This window comes from Salmo salar, chromosome 12 (assembly GCF_965601325.2).
Source record: "Salmo salar chromosome 12, fSalSal1, whole genome shotgun sequence".
Classification (NCBI taxonomy): Eukaryota; Metazoa; Chordata; class Actinopteri; order Salmoniformes; family Salmonidae; genus Salmo; species Salmo salar.
This window is the reverse complement of record NC_138302.1, coordinates 60,163,952-60,181,908: the sequence shown is the minus strand read 5'-3', so window position 1 is coordinate 60,181,908 and position 17,957 is coordinate 60,163,952. Positions and strand designations below refer to the sequence as shown.

The 17,957-nt window shown below is 40.7% G+C and overlaps 3 protein-coding genes across 4 annotated transcripts; 2 read left to right on the top strand and 1 right to left on the bottom strand.

Moving 5' to 3' along the window:
* Nucleotides 1-301: 301 nt before the first annotated feature.
* On the top strand, nt 302-8,301 carry tspo (translocator protein). 2 transcript variants are annotated; one of them, XM_014132293.3, is made up of 4 exons: nt 302-565; nt 5,068-5,245; nt 7,395-7,533; nt 7,753-8,301. In XM_014132293.3, exons 2-4 carry the CDS (start codon nt 5,070-5,072, stop codon nt 7,930-7,932), a joined length of 495 nt encoding a protein of 164 aa, XP_013987768.1. In that variant the 5' UTR covers nt 302-565; nt 5,068-5,069; the 3' UTR covers nt 7,933-8,301.
* Nucleotides 8,302-8,366: 65 nt separating this feature from the next.
* On the bottom strand, nt 8,367-10,261 carry uqcc2 (ubiquinol-cytochrome c reductase complex assembly factor 2). Its single transcript, XM_014132368.2, has 4 exons — nt 10,033-10,261; nt 9,413-9,487; nt 9,116-9,185; nt 8,367-8,541 (listed from the first exon to the last, which is right to left on the bottom strand). Exons 1-4 carry the CDS (start codon nt 10,168-10,170, stop codon nt 8,429-8,431), a joined length of 396 nt encoding a protein of 131 aa, XP_013987843.1. The 5' UTR covers nt 10,171-10,261; the 3' UTR covers nt 8,367-8,428.
* Nucleotides 10,262-10,326: 65 nt separating this feature from the next.
* tomm6 (translocase of outer mitochondrial membrane 6 homolog (yeast)) lies at nt 10,327-11,307 on the top strand. Its single transcript, XM_014132369.3, has 3 exons — nt 10,327-10,469; nt 10,823-10,944; nt 11,055-11,307. The coding sequence occupies exons 1-2, from the start codon at nt 10,366-10,368 to the stop codon at nt 10,917-10,919; spliced, it is 201 nt and encodes a 66-aa protein (XP_013987844.1). The 5' UTR covers nt 10,327-10,365; the 3' UTR covers nt 10,920-10,944; nt 11,055-11,307.
* Nucleotides 11,308-17,957: the final 6,650 nt, after the last annotated feature.

The window sequence follows — 17,957 nt, the reverse complement described above, 5'->3', positions numbered from 1 at the left end:
TCCCCCTCAAAAACCTAACCATATTTGGTTAGTAAAGACCCTAAGGAGAATTTTCCACCCCACTTTAGCGTAGACATGTAGAAAAGCAAGTTATCTCTCCAGCCCAATATTCTCAACATACCAGTGTCAACATTGTATGTTTTCATTATTGGTCATATATATATATTTTTTTTTTTATGATTTTATTTATTTTTCATAAATTACTTATTGCCTTTTCTTGTTGGCCATTGATTAAAATTAAATATATTTTGAATGAGTTATCCACATTGCAATATTTAAAATGTGGTCATTACCATACGAACGTAGTTCATCATTTGTGCTGCTAGCAGAATACTAGTGGTTATAGAAGGGTTTTGTAACACATTGGGAGTGTCCTCCTAAACAAGAACTGCATGATAAGAGAACCCTATCCTTGAGAGAAGCATTTTATCTTCGTTTTTCAGAATGTTTTAGAAAGGTGGTGTCAGGCCACCATTTCATTTGTTCATTTCACCCTTCCCGAACCGTAGCCTACCAAGCTCCGTGTAACAACATCCTCGAACTATCGCACTCATCTATCTAACAGGTAAGCAGGTAAGAAGACTGCATTGTTACATTCGATTGACACAAGTTTGACAATGTTGCAATTTAACTTGTTAGTTGTTACAAAGTTGCAAATTAACCATAACGTTCAATAATCATAAACGGAACAGAGTGGAGAATGTAGCTAGTATGGTTTGGTATTTGATAAATGTATTTAATTTCCTCTTCTGATGCATGAATTGGATCTTTGTAAAGCATTTACGTTATGTGTCATGTGTTTATTTAAAACGAAACGTATATAGCTTGATAATGCCATTTATTTTTCAGTGAAAGTGTGTTACAAGGCCTAACCTTTTGCCTACTATAACTTTGTTGATGTGTTGCCAGGAGAAGTGAATGCGCACGGTCCTTTTACGTCATGTGATTGAATGACAGTTTTGTTTAAGGTCCTAAAAGGGAAATGGATTTGCAATTGACATAGGCCTACTCTAAACTAGTTTCCAGGAAAGTGTTTGTATTTTATAAATTATACATGCAGGCCTATAGGCTATTAACAATTATTCAATCTGGTTAATGTATTACACCATTTAGAGTTCAGCCGTTTGGTAGTTTAGTGTCATTTTAATTCTGAAGTTGCAATAGGCACATCAAATTATGGGACACGCTTTTGCTATAGATATCAGCCCACATACGGGTGCACAGTGTTGAGAACAAGCCTCACTCATGTCTGGATCTTGGAAACTATTCAACACACTGTGCATTTACAATGAGGCCGTACCCCAGTGTTTAACCCAAAAGGCTCATACTGTAGTGTTACCATCTACGCGGGCCGGCACCTGTCTCTCACTGGGCCATGACTCCAGCGGACCTGCTCTAATTTGGGGCCAAGGCAAGGCCGGTGGGGTTTTCCGGAATTCATTAACATAACAATGGCTAACTGTGAACATGGGTTTACAGTACACCTTTGAAGGTTAACACCGTCTCACAAAGCAACTGTTTTGATTATGCAGAGATTGTTGATTCTCTCTTCACAAGTCCCCACTGTCAGCCATAGCTATGGAAACACAATTTATAACATCAGGGTGTATAGACTGGTGTAACACTGGTATTACAGTCGAAAAGCAGTAATAGAGAGCAGGTTGGCTAAACGGAACTATAGTAATGGATGTTGCTGTTTCATCAGGGTGCCACAAAGATGAAGTAAACCAATGTAATCGCTGAATGTTTGAGATTTCATGCAGACAAAGAAAATAATCTAAATCAATTATTTAGTATTTGAATTTCAAATTTTTTAAAGTTGATAATTTACGCAAAGTAATCCTAATGAGATTAGAGCAGTGTTCGAATACTCATACTACCCACACTAACTGTACTATTTGTGAAGTGAATTCAGTATATAGCGTGCTTATTGGTCATAGTATGGATATTGTTAGTATGCCAAAGGTTCCCGGATGTCGTACCCTATTCGCCAAAATATGAAGTATACATGCAGAGGACACTATACTTTACGGCCCATAATGCAATTCTTCAGGAAATGGGTGTGACTTCATATGGTTTTCAGATTTGAAGAAAATGGCGGGAAATATGCAGTCGAAGTATAACGAGAGCGAATACAAGTTCAGTGCTTTAACTAATTATGACAAACGCTAATGAAAATGTTACTTGGCCACTTATGCATACAACTTGCCAGTATATTAACTATAGACTATCTAACTAACTACCCAACGTTTATTGACTTGATTATTCCCTTAATTCTTTGTTTAGTGAAATGGTATAGACGAGCGTTCTCAATGGATATTCGGGTGATTTCTAAATTCGCTCTGGCTATCTCTTGATTTCAGAGTACTTGTCGTCTGAGTGTACCAGAGCGCAGAATAATGAATGTTCAACTGAAATGATACTGTTCGTTTACTGTATACTAAAATGAATTTATAGTATACACTCAAGTAGTATGTAGTATACAGTATTGTAATGAAACAGGCGAGGAGCAGGTCTCGAACCCTCGACCTAGCCCGAAGTCCAGCGCGCTATCGATTGTGCCCCAAAAGCATGCTCAAGCGGCAGAGTCGATATCCGCTCTTTTAAACCAAGGGTCGTTACAGTATGTTAGTATGGGTATTCGAACACAGCTCAAGGGTGTGTTCGTAAATTCAATCTGAAGTGCCAGAGTGAGCTCTGGCCCTTTGCCAATTCAGAGCATTGTCAGATTGTCTTTTCAAATTCAGACCGTTCAGGAGTAGGGTTGGTCCGAGCGTTCTGACCTCACACAGTACTTCCAGACAAAAATGAGAGATCACCTCACTTTGACCATTTTACTCGCCCTAGCAGAGCTGGTTAGGCTGTTTTCATATTAGCCAGTGTTGGTGACTGTAATTGTGATGTGGTCAATGATATAATTACGCATTTTGCCAATATTTACTGGCACGTGCCATATTCAACGGGTGTTGAGCGTTAGTAAATTCCTGTTATCTTACACTCTGTCACACTCAGTGGATTTGCGAACGCGCCCTAGGTTGTGTGACTAGGCGTGTGTGCCTCCACTCCAGGATAACATGGTAGTTGGCCTCATGTTAGGCTCGCGAACAAATAAATAAAACAAAGGACATCAAAATACATCAGATTAACCGTTTTTAATGAAGCCAGCAATGCAAACAATGCATCTCAGTGATTGACAGTAGTCCACAGGTATTATTGCATGTTGACTAACACATGGCAGTGAAATTAGATTACATCTAGTCATGATCAGTTTCATATATTTAATTCTGGTAAATGTAGTAGCTAGATTGGATTGATAGCGGCATATTGACGTTGTTGGTTGGCTAGCAAGCAACACTTGGCGTTACACATCGTTCACTTTCGGGAAAACTGGCCCAGCCACTAGGTAGCTAGCTATCATTAGTTCAAATAAAGCAAAACGGTGTAACGTTACTAATATGAAAGTGGATTTGTAAACTATAAACCCACCATAGTTTAATTTATAAATGAGCTCTCAGGCGGAGTAGCCTGGTTGCCGTCGCTGTTCAGCTACTTCATTCCACTCCCTGTAGCCTACTTCGTGTCATATGCAGTTGTGCCAAAAACCTCCCCCCTGCCAGAATCCTCCCCCCTCCTTCGCGTGAACGCGCACGCTCTCAATTCTTCATTGTTTTGCGACTTGCTTGCTAGTTGAGAATTCTGCTCTTCACTCCGGTGTCGGTTTAACCTGTATTTCACTGATCTTAGTAGCAGAAAGCATTTTCTATTTGTGTCCGTCAAGACAGCTGTCAATGATCACGTTAGGCTGCGTTTCGTTTTATTTTTTATGGTGGTAGCTCATATTGACCAATAGTGTGTGCCACAGAAAGTATTCGACTCTAGCCACAAAATTAAGGAAATTAGAAGATTTTTCGTCAGGAAAGAAAATATCCTTGTCAAAGTACTCCCCCCCGTTCTAATTTCGTTAATTTTGTCACTAGAGTTGAATACTTTCCATAGAACAAACTTCACGTCAGGATAGGCAACCGAAATTAATCATTAATGAATGTGTGTTATATTAAACAGAGGAGGGAGTAAAATGTAGGCAAACAATAAACATTTCAGAACAACTACTAGTCGAATAAGACATGGGAGAGATGACGAATTTTGAAAAATAGATTTATTTATAGACTAATACACTTGAAACAAATAGCCAAACCGAAAACTGCAGACATTACAAGTGCCTCCCCCGCGATCAAAGGACACACATAAAAAATGCTTTCTGCTACTAAGATCAGTGAAATGTAGGCTAAACTGACAACGGAGTGAAGAGCAGAAATCTCAACTAGCAAGCAAGTCGCAGCAATGAAGAATTGAGTGCGTTCACGCGAAGGGGGGATTCTGGCAGGGAGAGATTTTCGGCACAAGCAGGGGCGGTTCTCCCTAAATGTGGAGTATGAAATCATTTTTACATAACTAATTTTTGCTATCGTTCTGTTTTTACATCCATTATTAGACAGTGGCAACGCGGAACACCAATGATTATGAACATGGTCTTTTGCCTGCTAATGCCTGCAATGCAGTGAAGAAAATGATATGACAACAATAACGTCTAATGTAACTGGCCCCTCTAACAGTACAACTGGCCCCAGCTTGGCCCCCCCCCCCCAGTTGAAATGGTCTATAACCGCCACTGGGCACAAGACCTGTTATTGTAAATAAGAATTTGTTCTTAACTGACTTGCCTAGTTAAATAAAGGTTAATAAAAAAATGTTAATGACCAGGAATAACTTTGGCAAATGACAGGAGGGGAAAGGACTGGAAAACCTGTGGTGTAAGTAATGTTAGCTAAAACGACTGGTACTGAGACTACAGGCAGAGGGTTCTCGTTGGAACATGGACGCGCATCAGACAGTCCTTGCACTTTGAAACCCACGCCCACTGAGCAAAATGCCTTGAAAGGAGTGTGTCCCATCCCATCAAATTATAGCCTACTTATACAAGTGTAATGAATTCTACAGAATAATAATTAACAGGTTTAAACAATGTAATTAACTAATCATTAACAGGCAGCTCCCTCTCTTCTCCAGACATGTCGTGGCTGCCTATGCTTGGTTTGACTGCCCTGCCTCATCTAGGGGGGCTCTATGGAGGCTACGTGACACGCAAGCAGGTGAAAACCTGGTACACCACTCTCAACAAGCCGTCATGGCGTCCACCTAATGCTGCGTTCCCAGTAGTGTGGACCACCCTCTACACAGGCATGGGGTGAGTGAGAGACAGCATACTCTGCCAGTTTGAAAACAATCCTCTAAACCCCTTCCATTATCAGATTTTAATTGCAACCAATATGGTACTGTACACCTATCTACACTGTGTGCACAATTATTAGGCAAGTCAATATTTTGACCATATCATCATTATTATGCATATTTCCCAACTCCAAGCTGTATAAACTGGAATGCTTATTGGATTTAAGCGTATCAGGTGATGTGTATTTGTGTAATGAGGGAGGGTGTGGCCTAAGGAGATCAACACCCTATATCAAGGTGTGTATAATTATTAGGAAGCTTCTTTTCCTCAGGCAAAATGGGCCAAAAAAGAGATTTAACTGACTCTGAAAAGTCAAAAATTGTAAAAAGTATTTCAGAGGAATACAGCACTCTTGAAATTGCTAAGATATTGGGGCGTGATCACAGAACCATCAAACATTTTGTTGCAAATAATAAACAGGGTCGCAAGAACCGTGTTGAGAAAAAAAGACGCAAATTAACTGCCAAAGATTTGAGAAGAATCAAACGTGAAGCTACCAGGAACCCATTATCCTCCAGTGCTGTCATATTCCAGAACTGCAACCTACCTGGAGTGCCCAGAAGTACAAGGTGTTCAGTGCTCAGAGACATGGCCAAGGTAAGGAAGGCTGAAACCTGACCACCACTGAACAAGACACATAAGTTGAAACGTCAAGACTGGGCCAAGAAATATCTGGACAGATTTTTCAAAGGTTTTATGGACTGATGAGATGAGAGTGACTCTTGACGCACCAGATGGATGGGCCCGTGGCTGGATCAGTAATGGGCACGGAGCTCCACTTCGACTCAGACGCCAGCAAGGTGGAGGTGGGGTACTGGTATGGGGTGGTATTATTAAAGATGAGCTAGTTGGACCTTTTCGGGTTGAAGATGGACTCAAACTCAACTCCCAAACCTACTGCCAGTTTTTAGAAGACACTTACTTCAAGCAGTGGTACAGGAAAAAGTCTGCATCTTTCAAGAAGACCATGATTTTTATGCAGGAAAAGCTCCATCGAAGTACTCCACTGCGTGGCTAGCCAGTAAAGGCCTTAAGGATGAAAGAATAATGACATGGCCCCCTTCCTCACCTGACCTAAACCCTATTGAGAACTTGTGGTCCCTTCTTAAACAGACGATTTACATTTTTACATTTACATTTTAGTCATTTAGCAGACGCTCTTATCCAGAGCGACTTACAGTAGTGAATGCATACATTTCATAATTTTTTATATATTTTTTCCTCCGTACTGGTCCCCCGTGGGAATCAAACCCACAACCCTGGCGTTGCAAACACCATGCTCTACCAACTGAGCCACGCAGGATCAAAAAAAGAGAATATATGTCATTCATCAGACGCTTTTATCCAAAGCGACTTACAATAAAACCTGCTGTCGTTTATGTATGGGTGGTGACGGGAATCGAACCCACTACCCTGGCGTTGCAAGCGTCATGCTCTATCAACGGAGCTACGAAGGAGCATTTACGGTGAAGGAAAACAGTACATCTCTCTGACCAGTGTCTGGGAGGCTGTGGTTGCTGCTGCACAAAAAGTTGATCGTCAACAGATCAAGAAACTGACAGACTCCATGGATGGAAGGCTTATGACTGTTACTGAAAAGAAGGGTGGCTATATTTGTGTATTTTTTTTTTTTTCTTTTAAATGTCAGAAATTTTTATTTATCCATTTTGAGTTGTTTATTATTCTCACTTTAACAGATGAAAATAAACAAGTGAGATGGAACTTTTTGTTTTTCATTTAGTTGCATAATAATTCTGCACACTAATAGTTGCCCAATAATTGTGCACACATAGATATTCTCCAAAGAAAGCCAAAACCTCACTTTTACTTTCTTAAATATTCAGGTTTGAGGTTTATTAACATTTTGGATTGACCGCGAGTGCTGTAGTTGTTCAATAATAAAATGAATCCTCAAAAATACAACTTGCCTAATAATTGTGCACACAGTGTAGATTCTACATAATGAATGCTGTTTCCCAACTGAATGTGGTGGAAATCAGCTTCATGCACTTCATTCAGAAAAGCATTTTACCACTTGTTTTTTTAAATGAGTCATGAAATATGGAACTAACGTGCATTTTATTTTTGATTATCACCCTGATAGGTATGGCTCCTACCTGGTGTGGAAGGAGTGTGGGGGTTTCACTGAGGATGCTGTGGTACCTTTGGGATTCTATGGGTTGCAGCTGGCTCTCAACTGGGCCTGGACTCCCATCTTCTTTGGAGCACACAAGTTGAAAATGGTGAGCTCTCAGATAATGCAATGGTTGTGGGCTGGGCAAAAGGACTCATGGCTTCAGGTTGAGATAATGAGGAGCAGTACACGCAAAATGAGAATTTCTCTGAATATTATTTTTGCCAGTAGGTGATCCATAGACACATTCCATTGTAAAAACCACCTCCATTCTGCTGCCGTGAGTGCGACATGACACATGATCAATTTTGTGTCCTCTCTCCCCCAGGCACTCATAGAGATAGTGATGTTGACTGGTGCTGTTGGAGCCACCATGGTATCCTGGTATCCCGTCAATCGCACAGCCAGCCTGCTCCTGACACCCTACCTTGCATGGCTGTGCCTGGCCACCTCCCTTAACTACTGCATATGGAGAGATAACCCGGATGCGGATGAAAAGGAGGAGTAGGCAACACGGTATTCTCTGTACTTGGTTCCAGCTCCATTGGCCAAACAATTAAGCCATTTGTATAATGATGATGTGCTACTGCATTTTTTTTGTTTTTGTTTTTTACATTAAAAAAAAGTTTTCTCCAATAACCTAATCGCCAATGAAGAAATTGGGGCTTGGCTTTTGCAAGATTTAAGAAATCATGTTTTTCTATCTCCTTTAATTTATTCCAATATTTCTGTTGAAGAAGCTTACCATGGCTTTGCATTATACCGATATTTCCTTGTCTTATTACAAGGAAAGTACATGCCAGCAAAGCCTTAAGTATATCAGATTTGGTTTACATTTGCCTATTATGTTGTTCATATTAAAAAACGTCATACTTTATATGCCCCATCATTTCTTATGTATGGTACAATGGCCCTGCTTAAATGACAAGAGATCCAAAGAAATAAGAATAACATTTTATTTCTAAAGTGGCTGAAGGGGAAAGGAAAGCTATATAGCACAAGTGCTACTTGTTTTCAGGAACCTTCTCAGGGGTGACATCTTCTGGTTTGGTGGAGAAACGCTCTGTGAGAGTTTTCCACAAGCCCTTCTTCTCTTCATCCATCTGCTGCATGCTACCTGTGAGGGGGAAGATACAAGAGGGGTTAGAGAGACATCAGAACCATTACCATGCATTTTCTGAACACCCTGTGGAGTTCCTTTAGCCTGTGTGCCAGTTTGCGGTTTCGGCTCTCTTGCAGTCTGGGTGCCAGCCTCCTGCTGAAAGAGTGCGGGTGTCTAGTCTGCCAGAGGGCCCACAGGCTAGTGCTAGTCTGTTTCTCCTCTCTAAGGAAAAAGCTCCTATGAACATGCTGGTATCCTCAAAGTCCACTGGATAGTGCTATTAGGCCGATTAACACTTCAGGTGTTGTTTTTGAGACAACATCATGACTGGTATAGTAGTCTATGCTTTTTCATTGACGTGTCTAAAGCCGACAGTAGTAGAAGACATTAAATATGAATAGAACATTTGGTATTATTGAAGAGAAATAGGGAGGTGTGTATGTCCTCAAAATAAATACAGAAGCATTTTCACTTGTGATGGCTAATTTATTGCAACATAACTAGACAATGTCATATTCACATAGCTGCAAGCATTAAAAAAAAGTGATATACTTGGGAAAATGGATATGTAGAGACATTGTGTCCATACCTGTTGCTAATAGCATTCTACATTCTTCCACTGTGACACCTGTAAAACTGGTGTCTCTTGTGCGGGGGAACTGTGAACAGACATTACAGGAGATAAAGGTGATGATAACCCTGACTGACATCACTTGGCTGATTCCAAGCTCTTTCATAGCAAATGTATCGAGTAATGAACAGGTATCGCTCTGAGTGGTCCTGGCTGTGGATTTGGGCCTATGGGTTGGTTAGGCCTATGCTATGATATGAAAGTCTCTACATTAAAGCCAATACAATATCAATAGGGATATAAGGGAATACTTACTCGTTCTCTGTATATGTTAGTGTTAATCCGGGCCAAGCTTTCATACATTTGATCACACTTCTCTGGATCCGAGAGCTGTCAAGAAAGATCAGAACAGTTAATAAGGGGACCATACAATATCCCCATCTAGCAACTATCCACATACAGATAAGGTAATTTTGTAAGATTTCATGCTGTTCAATGGTCAGTTACATTTCAAAATAAGTGTTAAAATTAATAATTTATAGTTTCGAAATATGTTTAAAACCATCATGTTGATCTTAGGTCAGGCTACATTTCCTCAGCCCCATTCCTCAATTTACCAAAGTGGCAGAAGAAGGCTTTTCAAATGACAGATAATGCCTTTGCCTTTTGTAAGTAAACCAGTCCCTCCGTGCTACTGTATGATTGTTTGGACTGTCGTGTGTCACAACTCAATAAAATATATTGAAAAACATTTGAATATAGCTCTATAGGTTGCGATTTTCATTACTAAACATGTTTGTTTAGCCTGTAACTGCAAGGTCGATATGGACGGGTGCCCTATCATCACCATCCTACGCTAGCTAAACTTCAGCCTGAAGCTTTCCAGCCACAGTGGTTAGCGTTCTCGTGCGACATATGAAGCGGAATCGTTTTACCTGTGTGTTTTCACCTTCACGAAAGGCAAGAGCTACTCTCTGTCTTAAAAACGTTCCTAAATCACGACCTTTCTTTGATTCGTCCCGTGGCCATTCTTCGCAGAGTTTCAAGAACCGACGGTACCGTGTTGCAGACATTTTCTGTTATGGAACGCAAAAAACGAATGTGAATATGTTAGATAAAGACATCATTGAACGACCTGAGTTTGGGTGCTATCGGCGACCGTAGTTTAAACTTCATGGCGTTCCGTATTGGTGTTACATGTAAATCCTTCCCCTCGTTGGGAAATCGTTATTTAGCAGAAAGGCAAGCGCTCACACTAAAAAGCTAATATGAGTGGAGCTGGAAAAAAGGCTGTCGGGGCACCGTCAGGTGGTGTCGGGGAATGGATCAGTACCGCATGTCGGTTCGCTACAGATAGGAATGATTTTCGAAGGTAGTTATGATTAAACATTCACATTTAGCTAGCTAGCTAAACATGTGCATGCTTTGCCCTTGGATATACCGGTATGAACACACCTTAGCTAATTGCTCAACAGTCATTGCAAACATAACATCAAATTCGAACGAACATGTTTTTATTATATTTGGGACACATTTTGTGATACGTTGTGGGGTTGGGCAACCCCATAACAATACCCCCAACACACACATTGTAAGAGTCAACGTGGAACTAACTCAGTAAAGTAATGAATAGAATGAATTATTGTATTGTCTCCAGTGACTTTATTCATGAAGATCATTTTGTTGTATATAATTATATGAATTGTTTAATGTGTCTTTATTTAGGAACCTACTGGTCAACCTGGGCCTTTTTGCAGCTGGAGTTTGGGTTGCCAGGAATCTCTCAGATTTTGACCTGATGTCTCCTCAACCGATCACGTAGTACAAAGCTGGATGGATGTCGGGAGGTACAGGGCAGGCCTCACCTCAATTCATGTTTGATTACCTGGTATATGTGTAATATTGGTTGTTGCTCGTTGAATGAACACCAGTATTAATATCTCAATTTTATTTTCAGGTGTCTCGGACCAAAATGGCAGTCGAAGGGACAAGATATGCTTCATATTTACCATTTTGTTTGGCGATGGAATAATGTTAAAGATAGTCTGGAAACTGGTGTGATTGATAATTACTTTATTCAAACTGTATTGCTTTCAGTATCTCAACACACTTTCAGTTATTTTCATTATGTACGTGTTAGATCCAATGCACACAGTGACATAACTTACGGCAATTATTTACCTGCTTAAATAAAGGTCATAATAATAATACTTCAACTCGTATCTTAAGTGCTAGAGAGTACTTCAAAACGGAGCTAGGTGTGGAATCAATAATAAAACAGAAATTCTTCAAGAATCTAAGTCTGTGTGTAACAGTGTAGGTTCCGTCCCTCTCTTCGCCCCAACCGGGGCTCGAACCAGGGACCCTTGTTCACATCAACAACTGACACCCCACGAAGCATCGTTACCCATCGCGCCACAAAAGCCGCGGCTCTTGCAACGCAAGGGGAAACGATTGAAACGCTATTAGCGCGCACCATCGCTAACTAACTAGCCATTTCACATCGGTTACACTCATTCATTGGTCAAAGTAAATTATATGTGGTAAGAAAGGCATGAGCGTTGAACTTGTGTACAATTTATTACTAGGTTAGCAGTTTTCTTTTGCTAGCTAACTACACTGAACAAAAATATAAATGCAACATGTAAAGTGTTAGTCCCATGTTTCAAGAGCTGAAATAACAAATCTTAGACTTTTTCCATATGCAGAAAAAAGCTTTAATCATATTTTTGCGCACAAATTTGTTTACATTCCTGTTAGTGAGCATTTCTCCTTTGCCAAGGTAATCCATCCAATTGACAGGTGTGTCATATCAAGAAGCAGATTAAACACATGATCATTACACAGGTGCACCATGTGCTGGGGACAAAAGGCCACTAAAGTGTGCCGTTTTGTCACACAACACAATGTCTGCGGTCCAAACTCAAAGTAAACAGCACTCAGCCCTTGAATGACGTTTGACATCGTCACATCCGAGTGCTCCTTAAATGCCTCTTGCCCAAGCGAGGGAGAGTGTTGATCGGAGACGCAATGTCCTTGGTGTAAATCTTAAAGTTGAGCTTAAAAACAACCCACATAGAGCTATTGATGTAGCTAGCTACAGTTACCCATGCTAGCTGGCTAGCTAGTTTTATAGTTTGGTCATTCATTCCAATACATTTCAGAATTCCCCAAAATATGTTTATGAAGCTAGCTAAGTTTTATAGCCTCCTCACTCTGAGACTATGACTAAAATCAATGTCATTGTTGTGGAAATTCTTACACAGGGACACTCAAAGTCAATCTTAAATGAATCATTGTTTATTGTCAGCGTGCTGGAAAGGTTCCAACCAACTCATTGCACAATAGTACACAAGTCAATCAGGAGCTATGCCTGGGCAGACCCAGCAGTTGTTTAATATACAGCTATGATTTAGCATTAATTAATCATTACCGTTTTATTTCATTCATGTGACCGACCAATACTGTTTCATAACGTGACAGACCAATACCTCACAAGGCTTCTCTCTAAGCTGAGACCTTGAAAGAAGATATCTTTCATTCGTTTTCAAAACACGGTCTGGGCGTACTGCCAAATTGCAGCTACTGATAAGTGAGGATTTGTACAGTCAGCCACTTGCATGAACACACATTGGTTATTAGAACAGCACATGAATAGAAGACAGAAATTTGTTAAAAGAAAAGCACAAACATTAAAATTCCCCTACATCATATACAATAGTTCCAGTCGAAGGTTGACACACCTACTCATTCAAGGGTTTTTTTTTATTTGGACTATTTTCTACATTGTAGAATAATAGTTCAGACTTCAAAAATATGAAATAACACATGAAATCATGTAGTAACCAAAAAAGTGTTAAACTAATCAAAATATATTTGAGATTCTTCAAAGTAGCCACACTTTGCCTTGGCAGCTTTGCACACTCTTTGCATTCTCTCAACCTGCTTCACCTGGAATGTTTTTTCAACAGTCTTGAAGGAGTTCCCACATATGCTGAGCACTTGTTGGCTGCATTTCCTTTACTCTGCGGTCCAACTTATCCCAAACCATCTCAATTGGGTTGAGGTCGGGTGATTGTGGAGGCCAAGTCATCTGATGCAGCACTCCATCACTCTGCTTCTTGGTCAAATAGCCCTTACACAGCCTGGAGGTGTGTTGGGTCATTGTCCTGTTGAAAAACAAATGATAGTCCCACTAAGCGCAAACCAGATGGGATGGCGTATCACTGCAGAATGCTGTGGTAGCCATGCTGGTTAAGTATGCCTTGAATTCTAAATAAAAACGACAGCACCATCACACCTCCTCCATGCTTCACGGTGGGAGCCACACATGCAGAGATCATCCATTCACCTACTCTGCTTCTCACAAAGGCATGGTGGTTGGAACCAAAATTGGCACATTTGGACTCATCAAACCAAAGGACAGATTTACACCGGTCTAATGTCCATTGCTCATGTCTCTTGGCCCAAGCAAGTCTCTTCTTCTGATTGGTGTCCTTTAGTAGTGCGTTCTTTGCAGCAATTCGACCATGAAGGCCTGATTCACGTAGTCTCCTCTGAACAGTTGAGGTTGAGATGTGTCTGTTACTTGAACTCAGTGAAGCATTTATTTGTCAGCAATTTCTGAGGCGGGTAACTAATGAACTTATCCTCTGCAGCAGAGGTAACTCTGGGTCTTCCTTTCCTGTGGCGGTCCTCATGAGAGCCAGTTCCATCATAGCGCTTGATGGTTTTTGCGACTGCACTTCTTAAAATGTTCCGTATTGACTGACCTTCATGTCTTAGACTAATGATGGACTGTCGTTTCTCTTTGATTATTCGAGCTGTTCTTGTCATAATATGGACTTGGTCTTTTTCCAAATAGGGCTATCTTCTGTATACCACCCCTACTTTGTCACAACACAACTGATTGTCTCAAACACATTAAGAAGGAAAGAAATTCCACAAATTAACTTTTAACAAGGCACACCTGTTAATTTAAATGCATTCCAGGTGACTACCTCATAAAGCTGGTTGAGATAATGCCAATAGTGTGCAAAGCTGTCATCAATGCAAAGGGTAGCTACTTTGAAGAATCTCAAATATAAAATATATTTTGATTTGTTTAACACTTTCTTGGTTACTACATGATTTCATGTGTCCAAACTTTTGACTGGTACTATATATATATATATATGTGTGTTTGTATATAAATATATATATTTTAGCAAGCTAGCATAATTTTGTCTGACATGCCAAAAATGCAGCCGTGTTGATTAAATGTTACACTTCGCGGCCACCGGAGAATGACACCTGACTACAGTTTGCATTGTGGGTCCGGCTTCTTCACCTGTGGGATCGTCTGAAAAATCCATTCTGATTGGCTGGGTCTGGCTCCCAAGTGAATGGGTGTCTGCCCTCCCAGGCCCCCCATGGCTGTGCCCCTGCCTAGTCATGTGAAATCCATAGATTAGCTTAATTCATTTAAATAGACTAATTGCCTTAAATGAACCGTAACTTAGTAATAACTTTGAAATTGTTACATGTTGCATTTATTTTTTTGTTCAGTATAGTTCCCCCCGCAAACTCGCTATGCAAACTGAAGTGGGTCTAGGGTGGCAGGTAAGGTGGAGGTGATATGATCCTTGACTAGTCTCAGAGGAATAACTATGTAAGAATGCTGTTCATTGACTACAGCTTAGCATTCAACACCATAGTACCCTCCAAGCTCGTCATTAAGCTTAAGGCTCTGGGTCTCAACCCTGCCCTTTGCAATTGGGTCCTGGACTTTCTGACGGGCCGCCCCCAGGTGGTGAAGGTAGGAAACAACATCTCCACTTCGCTGATCCTCAACATTGGGGCCCCACAAGGGTGTGTGCTCAGCTCCTTCCTGTACTCCCTTGACTGCGTGGCCATGCACGCCTCCAACTCAATCATCAAGTTTGCAGACGACACAACAGTAGTGGGCTTGATTACCAACAACGATGAGACAGCCTACAGGGAGGAGGTGAAGGCACTCGGAGTGTGGTGTCAGGAAACAACCTCTCACTCAACGTCAATAAAACAAAGATGATCATGGACTTCAGGAAATAACAGAGGGAGCACCCCCCTATCCGCATCGACGGGACAGTAGTCGAGAAGGTGTAAAGTTTTAAGTTCCTTGGCGTACACATCCCTGACAAACTGAAATGGTCCACCCACACAGACAGTGTGGGTTAAACAGCCATACCTAACACAGAGAGGCTGCTGCCTACATACAGACTCAAATCATTGGCCACTTTAATAAATGGATCACTAGTCACTTTAAATAATGCCACTTTAATAATGTTTACATATCTTACACTACTCATCTCATATGTATATATTGTATTTTATATCATTTATTGCATCTTGCCTATGCCACTCGGCCATCGCTCATCCATATATTTATATGTACATATTCTTATTCCATCCCTTTACATTTGTGTGTACAAGGTAGTTGTTGTGGAATTGTTAGATTACTTGTTAGATATTACTGCACTGTCAGAACTAGAAGCACAAGCATTTCGCTACATTCGCATTAACATCTGCTAACCATGTGTATGTGTCCAATACAATTTGATTTGCCGTCACTGAGCTACAGTGGGGAGCCATCAGGGATGATTTAGGCTTTACTTGCTCATATCAGACAGTTCGGGCAACATTGATGGTGTGGAATAGTCCTCTGTATCGAAGAAAGATATTGTGACACATGTAATCTGTGCATTCTCTTTGGGATTCTATTGGGCTACCACTCCACCTACTGGTTTGACCAGAGCAGGAGCTTTGAGAATTGCCTAGCTCTGCTACAGGCAGAGACTCAGTCAGTTCTGGATAACTGGACTAAACTTCAGGAAGGCTTTCAGCGCAGACTGACTCAGTGTGACCAGATCAACTGTCACCTTACCTTCTGTGGCTCTGTGATTCCAATAGCACTTTGTTGATGGATATTATAGAACATATTATACAATGGATTTACATAAGTTGTTTTATTTATTTATTGAAAATGTAAATCCCCCTCATTTGGTAAATGCATTTGTGAGGGGAATTTGCACCCATAACTGATACTGTGGTGTTGACATTACCTAGACCATGTCTATGCACTGACAAGACTAGATCCCCCACAATATTATTATTATTAATAGGCCTACATATCTAAAGCTCATCTTTAAAACTCTAAAATAGTTATTGCACCTATTTTCCATATTGGTGGTTGTCTGTAAAGTATATACTAGTTAGCTCAAGCGATGGATAGGTTAAGTGAAAAGTAGAATAATAACCATTAATTCCTATGAATGACTATTACTTCCAGGGAGGATCAATAAGGCGGGGACTAACTTCAGAATATTGCCCTGTCAGCCATAGAGTATACAGTGCCTTCAGAAAGTATTCATACCCCTTGACTTATTCCACATGTTGTTGTATTACAGCAGGGGCGTTAAAATTCATTCCAAGGAAGGCCTAGTGTCTGCGGTTTTTGTTTTTTCCTTTCAATTAGACCTAGACAACGAGGTGAGTGGAGTTCCATACTAATTAGTGACCTTAATTCATCAATCAAGTACAAGGGAGGAGTGAAAACCCACAGACCCTCGGCCCTCTGTAGAATGAGTTTGACACGTGTCTTACAGCCTGAAATCAAAATGGATTAAATTGATTTTTTTTCTCAGCCATCTAAACACAATACCTCATAATGGCTACCACTCTGTGAAAACATGTTTTTAGAAATGTTTACAAATGTATCTTAATTTAAATGCAGAAATCTCATTTACACAACAAAAATATAAAGTTACAGATCATATAAAGAATGTTTCAGCATTATCATGCTGAAACATGAGGTGATGGTGGCGGATTAATGGCACAATGGGCCTCATGATCTTGTCACGATATCTCTGTGCATTCAAATTGCCATCGATAAAAAGCAATTGTGTTTGTTGTCCATAGCTAATACCTGCCCATACCATAACCCCACTGCCACCATGGGCATGGGGCACTCTGTTCACATTAACATTGGCAAACCACTCTCCCACACGACGCCATACACACTGTCTGCCATCTGCCCGGTACAGTTGAAACCGGCATTCATCCGTGAAGAGCACACTTTTCCAGCGTGCCAGTGGCCATCGAAGGTGAGAATTTGCCCACTGAAGTTGGTTACAACGCCGAACTGCAGTCAGGTCAAGACCCTGGTGAGGATGACGAGCACACAGATGAACGTCCTTGAGATGGTTTCGGACAATTTGTGCAGAGATTTTTCAGTTGTGCAAACCTAGTTTCATCAGCTGTCCGGGTGGCTGGTCTTATACGATCCGGCCGGTTGGACGTACTGCCAAATTCTCTAAAATGATAGCTTATGGTAGCTAAATTAACATTCAATTCTCTGGCAACAGCTCTGGTGGACATTACGGCAGTCAGCATGCCAATTGCACGCTCGCTGAAAACTTAAGACATCTGTGGCATTGTGTTGTGTGAGAAAACTGCACACTGTAGAGTGGCCTTTTATTGTCCCCAGTACAAGGTACACCTGTGTAATGATCATGCTGTTTAATCAGCTTCTTAATATGCCGCACTTGTCAGGTGGATGGATTATCTTGGCAAAGGAGAAATGCTCACTAACAGAGATGTTAACAAATGTGTGCACAACATTTTAGAGAAATAAACTTTTTGTGCTATAAGCTATTCACACCCCTGAATCAATACGTTAGACTCATCTTTGGCAGCGATTAGGCCTACAACTGTGAGTCTTTCTGGGTACGTCTCTAAGAGCTTTGCACACCTGGATAGTACAATATTTTCACATTATCATAATTTTTTATAATTCATCAAGCTCTGCCAAGTTGGTTGTTGAGCATTGCTAAACAGCCAT